This window comes from Suricata suricatta, chromosome 13 (genome assembly GCF_006229205.1).
Source record: "Suricata suricatta isolate VVHF042 chromosome 13, meerkat_22Aug2017_6uvM2_HiC, whole genome shotgun sequence".
NCBI classification, from domain to species: domain Eukaryota; kingdom Metazoa; phylum Chordata; class Mammalia; order Carnivora; family Herpestidae; genus Suricata; species Suricata suricatta.
The window spans coordinates 1,889,326-1,895,824 of NC_043712.1; the positions used below are offsets into that span (position 1 = coordinate 1,889,326).

A 6,499-nucleotide genomic window follows, 5' to 3' on the forward strand; every position below is an offset into this window, starting at 1 on the left:
ATGCGCAGTTACCAAGGGCTTCCAATCCACTGGGAAGCTGGAGGGCTCCCCGGAGGAAGTCACCTCCATGTGGAATCCCACAGGAGTGTGAGCTAGCCCGCGAAGGGGAGATGAAGGGTCCGGCTCCCCAAAGACGGAATTCCTCCTTGGACTTTCATGGCCCCCGGGTGCCTTTGCCTTAGGGTCTCTTTTTCATTACAAAATATCGACAATTGTTATCAGCGTTTTTGTAAAGACTTTTACTGTTGTTATAATGAACATACTAATATTACATATGAGGTCATTTGCTTCGACATAAAGGATCATTTTTTGTCTCTTGGTTTTAGAAGAAATGAAAACATTTTTGTGCGCCCCTAAAAGGACTGTGGACCCTGGTCACTGTCCCCGTGCCCATAGACAGGTGGGCTGTGCCCACGAGCCCCCGGCCACCAGTGTCCGCGGAGCAGGCTTTGTGTCACCGTGTCCTGTGGTCTGCGGGGGCACAGTTAAGGGGGACACGGGACCCTCTAGTGCGCCCCCTGTCTCCCTTAGGACATGTGCCAGGCTCTCTCCTGCCATGAGGACCCTCTGGACCAGAACACGTGTAGCCGCCTCCTGGTTCCCCTCCTGGACGGGACGGAGTGTGGCGTGGAGAAGGTCAGAGCGGGCCTGACGGGGCGGGGGCTGGCTCGGGGGCTGCACCAGGCGCTCGGCCTCCTGCTTCCCTGCAGACCTCCGTGCCTCTGCCCTCCCTCCCCCTCCTCTGCCCTACGAAGCTGGGGTTCGCCCTCTTCCATGCAGCACCGTTTCCTGAGCAGGGTAGGGGGCGGGGGCACGCGCACATGAGCATGTGGGTGTGGCTGCCTGGCGTGTGCAGTGCCCTGTGGGGGCCGGCTGTCCTGGGTGTGGGACCGTGTGTCCTTCTCTTGCAGTGGTGCTCCAAAGGCCACTGCCGCTCCCTGGCAGAGCTGACCCCCGTGGGGGCGGTGCACGGGCACTGGTCTAGCTGGGGTCCCCCCAGTCCCTGCTCCCGCTCCTGCGGGGGAGGGGTGGTCACCAGGAGGAGGCAGTGCAGCAACCCCAGGTACCGCATGGAGGCGCTGTTCCCAGGTCAGGGCTGGCGGGGGGGGGGGGGGGGGGGGGGGGGGGGGGGTAGAGGCTCACCTGTCCTCCCCTGTGTCTTCTGGGCATTTTCAGGCCTGCCTTTGGAGGGCGTGCATGTGTGGGTGCTGACCTCCAGGCGGAGATGTGCAACACCCAGGTAGGCCTGCCTCCCGGGGCGAGGCCATAGGGTCAGGTCGGACCTGGGGGTGTGAAAGGGTCAGGGCGGCTGTAATTCGTGGCTCACACCAGGGCGCTTTTGAGAGACGGGTGCTGGTCCACCTCCAGCGGGATCTCCGTGCACACTCCAGGATGTCCCTGCAGTGTCCCCCCACCCCACGTGCCACTGCCCCCCAGCAGCACACCCCGGAACTGTTCCTTCCTTCCAAGTGCAGGTGGAATTCATGTCACATAAGATCAACCGTTTTAAGGGTGGGACCCTGTGGCATCTAGTGCATTCACCATGTTGTGCGACCACCACCGCCATCAAGTTCCAAAACACTCCCGTCACCCAGAGTAGGACCCCAGACCCATTCATCTGTCCCTCCCCGCCCCCACCGTCTAGCCCCTGGCAGCCACTGGTCGCTTTTTGCCTCTGGGAATGTGTCTGTTCTGGGCAATTTCATACAAATGGAATCACAACCACATGTGGGCTTTTTGTGACTGGCTTCTGTCACTCAGCATCATATCCTCCAGGGTCATCCACGGCGTCGCACGTGTGAGTTCAGTCCTTTTTGTGGCTGAATACTATCTTGTCATATGGATGGCACGCACGTCATCTGTCCGTCTGGGGATGGACGTTTGGGTCAGTGGTGCTGCCGTGAGCATGTGTGCACGTGGACTGGAGCCCCAATTCTCATTTTTTTTAAATACTTATTTTTGAGAGGGAGAGTGCGTATGTGGGTGAGAGGGGCAGGCGGAAAGGGGGACAGAGGCTCTGCGGTGTCCGTGCAGAGCCCGGTGTGGGGCCTGAACTCAAGAACCATGAGATCGTGACCTAAGTGGAAGTCAGAAGCGACTCAGGCGCCCCACCAATTTTTATTTCTTTTGGGTATACGCCTGAAAGTGGAGACACTGGATCGGGGCGCCTGGACGGCGCAGTCAATGAAGATCCGTCTTCAGCCCAGGTCATGATCTCACGGTTCGTGAGTTCGAGCCCTGCGTCAGGCTCTGTGCTGACAGCTCAGCGCTTTTTTTTTTTTTTAAATGTTTTATTTATTTTTGATACAGAGACAGAGCATGAGAGGGGGAGGGGCAGAGAGAGAAGGAGACACAGAATCTGAAAGAGGCTCCAGGCTCTGAGCTAGCTGTCAGCACAGAGCCTGATGCGGGGCTCGAACCCACAAACGTGAGATCTGACCTGAGCCGACGTCGGAGGCTTAACCGACTGAGCCCCCCAGGCGCCCCCAGCTCAGCGCTTAAAGCCTGCTTCAGATTCTGTGTCTCCCTGTTTCTCTGCTCCCCCCGCCCCCGCCCCGTTCATGCTCTGTCTCTCTTTCTCTTAAAAATGAATAAACATTAAAAAATCTTTTTAAAAAGTGGAATCCAGGGCACCTGGGTGTCACGGTCGGTTACGTGTCCGACTTCAGCTCAGGTCATGATCTCCGGTTGGTGGGTTCGAGCCGCACGTCTGAGCTGACAGCACAGAGCCTGGAGCCTGCTTCAGATTCTGTGTCTCCTCTCTCTGACCCTCCCCGGCTCATGCTGTCTTCTCTCCCTTTCTCAAAAATAAGTAAAATGTTAAATATTTTTTATAAAGCGGAATCACTGGATTGTATGGAATTTCTCCGTTTGATTCTTTGAAGAGCCTCTAAACCGTCCTGCACGACAGCCCGGGGATTGTGCTTTCCCGCCGGCTGTGTGCCAGTTCCGCTTCCTCCACATCGTCTCCACCTCTCCGTCCTTCTTGCCCATGGTTTTTTTTCAAGTTTGTCTTTTGTTTTTTTGTTTCTTACTTGGAGAGAGAGAGAGCGCAGAGAGCGAGCTGGGGAGAGGCAGAGAGAGGGAGAGAGAGAATCCCCAAGCAGGCTGCACACTGCCAGTGTGGAGGGCTCAGACTCACAAACCAGGAGATCATGACCTGAACCGAAGTCCAGAATCAGGCGGCCTGAGCCACCAGGGCGCCCCTATTGTCCGTGCGTTTGACCAGGGCCAGCACCCTGGGTGCCAGGTGCTGGGATGGAGCCTTTGACGTTTCGTCAAGACCTGCACTTGGCGGGAGCCGCCCGCCCACCTTCTCCAGGCGGTCACGGGGCCTCCCCAGACCTGGGGGGCAGAGTCCTCGCCTGGAGCACGGGCTCAGTGAGGGGAGCAGGCGAGCACCGCTCTTTATTTCTTTGTTGCTGGGTGGGAGGCCGGATAGGCCTGCTTTATGGAGCGGGGGCCGCACTGCAGCCAGGAGCTGGGCCCACACCCGCACCGTGGCCCTCCTGCTATGGGGTGCCTGCCTTGCTGTCCCCGGTGGCAGAGGCTGCTGTCCAGATCCCCTGCCCCCAGGGCCCCTCCTTGTCTGTTCTCTGCCTCCTCCCGGCCAGGCCTGTGAGAAGACCCAGCTGGAGTTCATGTCGGAGCAGTGCTCCCAGACGGACGGAACGCCGCTCCGCGTCTCCGCAGGCAACGCCTCCTTCTACCGCTGGGGCCCCGCCGAACAGTACAGCCGAGGTGGGCCGGGTCCCCATCCCCCTGAGGCTGCTGAGAGCCCCGCTTGGCTCTGCCTCACGTCGGGCCCCGCCCCCTGCTAAGGGCCTGAGTCTCGGTTTTCCCATCTGTAAAACGGAAATAAGAGCAGGTCTCCCAGCTCGGGTGGTAGAAGGCTTCAGTGAGGCGACACCAGGGAGCACCAAGGGTGCTCCTTGGCTCAGTTCAGTAAGAGCTGTGATGTCGAGGTTATGATGGCAGCCTCAGGAGGCAGGCCCCTGGCCCCAAGCCCGGAGGATGAGGTGAGATGGCCCTGGCAAGGGCGGGCCCCCCCACCCCCCGGGGTGTGCTTTGCGGGGTCGCTGCCTTCCCTGCTCCCGGCCGCCCTCACGTGAGGGTTCTCTGCCTCCGCCTCCCCAGGGGACGCTCTGTGCAGACACGTGTGCCGAGCCATCGGCGAGACCTTCATAATGAGGCGTGGGGACAGTTTCCTGGATGGGACCCGGTGTGTGCCAAGTGGCCGGCGGGAGGACGGGACCCTGAGCCTGTGCGTGGCGGGCAGCTGCAGGGTACGCGTGTGGGCAGCGGAGGTGCCCTCCCCTCCGCCTCGGCCCTGCGGCCAGTGACGCCAGAAGCCCGATGCCAGGGGGCCCCCGGGGGGCCAGGTCCACGGGCGCTGAGCTGACCGCGGAGTCAGCCAGGGGCTCAGAGCTCCGCCGGGACCTTGGGGGACTCTTTTATGCCTGCTTCCTGCACGGACGTCAGTTGCTGCAAAATGCCTCGAGTCTGTTGGACCCCCAGAGCCCCAGGGCGGCGGGGCCGTGGGCGATCACGGGTGTCAGTGCTACTGCTCCTTGCACAGACGTTCGGCTGTGACGGCAGGATGGACTCCCGGCAGGTGCGGGACGCGTGCCAGGTGTGCGGAGGGGACAACAGCACGTGCAGCCCCCACCACGGCTCCTTCACGGCCGGAAGGGCCAGAGGTACCGGCTTCCCTGGGGGTGGATGGCCGGGCGCCCCCAGCCTGCAGGGGAGCCCTGCAGCTCCGAGCCCCTCCTCGCGGGCCTCAGCCCCTGTCCTCCCCATCGCCAGCCTCCCCACGCAGCTCGGAATTTGATGAGGCCACCACTGGGGGTGGTGGCGTTTGGGGACCGATTGCTCACGGTAGCTGTGATGCAGACACACCGGACACTGAGCAGGCTGCGGTAGGCTGGCCTGGCCTCTCCTACCCAAGGAATCCCACCAGAAGGGATGTGAGGCTTGGGAACCCCTTGGCTGCGACCCGGTTATAAAAGAGGTCATTTGCCAAGCCGGCGCTTAGAGGGTCCGCCGGGGAGTTGAGTCCCACCTCCCTGTGGCCTCCGCACGTGGCCGAGCCCAGAACCTTGGACTGAGTCCCCAGTCCTGGCCAGGGCAGCGGCCTGGAAGGTGGGTGGCCAGCCCGGCTTTGATTGGCCGCCAGCGCCAGGGGTGTCGACTGCCCAAGGCAGCCCCGTTGTATTGGCGGCAGCTTTGGCGCTGACACTGCGCGTCTCAAAGTTTGCTCCCTTCCATTGCGACGTAAGTGACCTGGGACCACCGCCGCTCCCCTGCTTCCTTCTAGAGTATGTGACGTTCCTGACGGTCACCCGCAACCTGACCAGCATATTCATCAGCAACAGGAGACCTCTCTTCACACACTTGGGTGAGCCGGGCAGAGGGGCACTCACCAGAGTGAGCCGGACTGCGAGCGGCGAGGCGCAGACCCCGCGATGCCCTCGCTTCGGGTGCCAGCTCCTAGTTCAGGGCACCCGCCAGGCTGGATGGTCGCTAGGGGGCCCCCAGGAGTGTGGGAACTCTTACACCCACGGTTACGGTTTATCACAGAAGCAGGAGGCGACAGAGCCAGAGCGAGGGATGCCTAGCGCAGACCTGGGAGGCCTCCAGGGAGTGCCAACCCGGGGAGCTCACCCAGCTTCCGCGTCCAGTTTTAATTAGGACTTCGTTACGGGGACGTGAGGCGTGACTGACGGACTGAGCTCGCGTGGATGGCCTCGTCCCTGTGCACACATGCGGGTGACTCAGAGCTGCTGCCTAAATCACGTGCTTGTGCTGCTGGCCTGGCCAGCCCCCACCTTAAACAAAGATCCCGCTATCCGGTGTGACGCAAGTTCCTTCCTGGAAGCCCAGGGCAGAGGCCACGTCTGTCTTTGGGCCAATTGCGTTACTACGCAATGCCACAGCGGCTCTTGATTTTGGAGGCTCCTGCACCTGTCCTTTGAATCTGGAGAGGGGGCGCTTGGGGGTCCTTGGGCCCCTGAGGCTGCTTGTAGATCTCCCTTGGTGAGAGGACAGGTCCCCCGTGCTCACCCAGTTCTGGGCAGAGGCACAGAGCCACCCTCCTGGGGACCCCTTCTTTTTTTTTTTTTAGTTTATTTATTTTGAGGGCAGGCACTTAAATGGAGGTGGGGGAGAGAGAGAGAGAGAGAGAGAGAGAGAGAGAGAGAGAGAGAGAGAGAGAGAGAACCCCAAGCAGGCTCCAGGCTCTGAGCTGTCGGCTCCAGCTCACGAACTGTGAGATCATGACCTGAGCTGGACGCTTAACCACTGGACGCCCCGTGGGGACGCTGGCTGCGGGGTGCACACCTGGGAGGCTGTGCCTTGCTGGCTGCAGAGACCGCCTGAGCCACCGCGGCGCCAGGCAGATGGGCGCCCCAGGGAGGGCTGGGACCTGGGGAGGAGGGCTACGAATGTGGCAGCAGAGATCAGGTCCCTTGGTCACCACCACCCCCTTCCTTTCACC

General features: G+C 61.2%; 1 protein-coding gene across 1 annotated transcript in view; it reads left to right on the forward strand.

Moving 5' to 3' along the window:
• The window catches only part of ADAMTS13 (ADAM metallopeptidase with thrombospondin type 1 motif 13), a 29,560-nt gene that overhangs the window by 9,386 nt on the left and 13,675 nt on the right, over positions 1-6,499 (forward strand). The window contains 8 exon segments of the mRNA XM_029921024.1: positions 397-400; positions 532-636; positions 912-1,063; positions 1,177-1,240; positions 3,615-3,741; positions 4,138-4,286; positions 4,580-4,700; positions 5,321-5,430. Of these exon segments, the coding sequence (XP_029776884.1) occupies positions 397-400; positions 532-636; positions 912-1,063; positions 1,177-1,240; positions 3,615-3,741; positions 4,138-4,286; positions 4,580-4,700; positions 5,321-5,430 (832 nt within the window).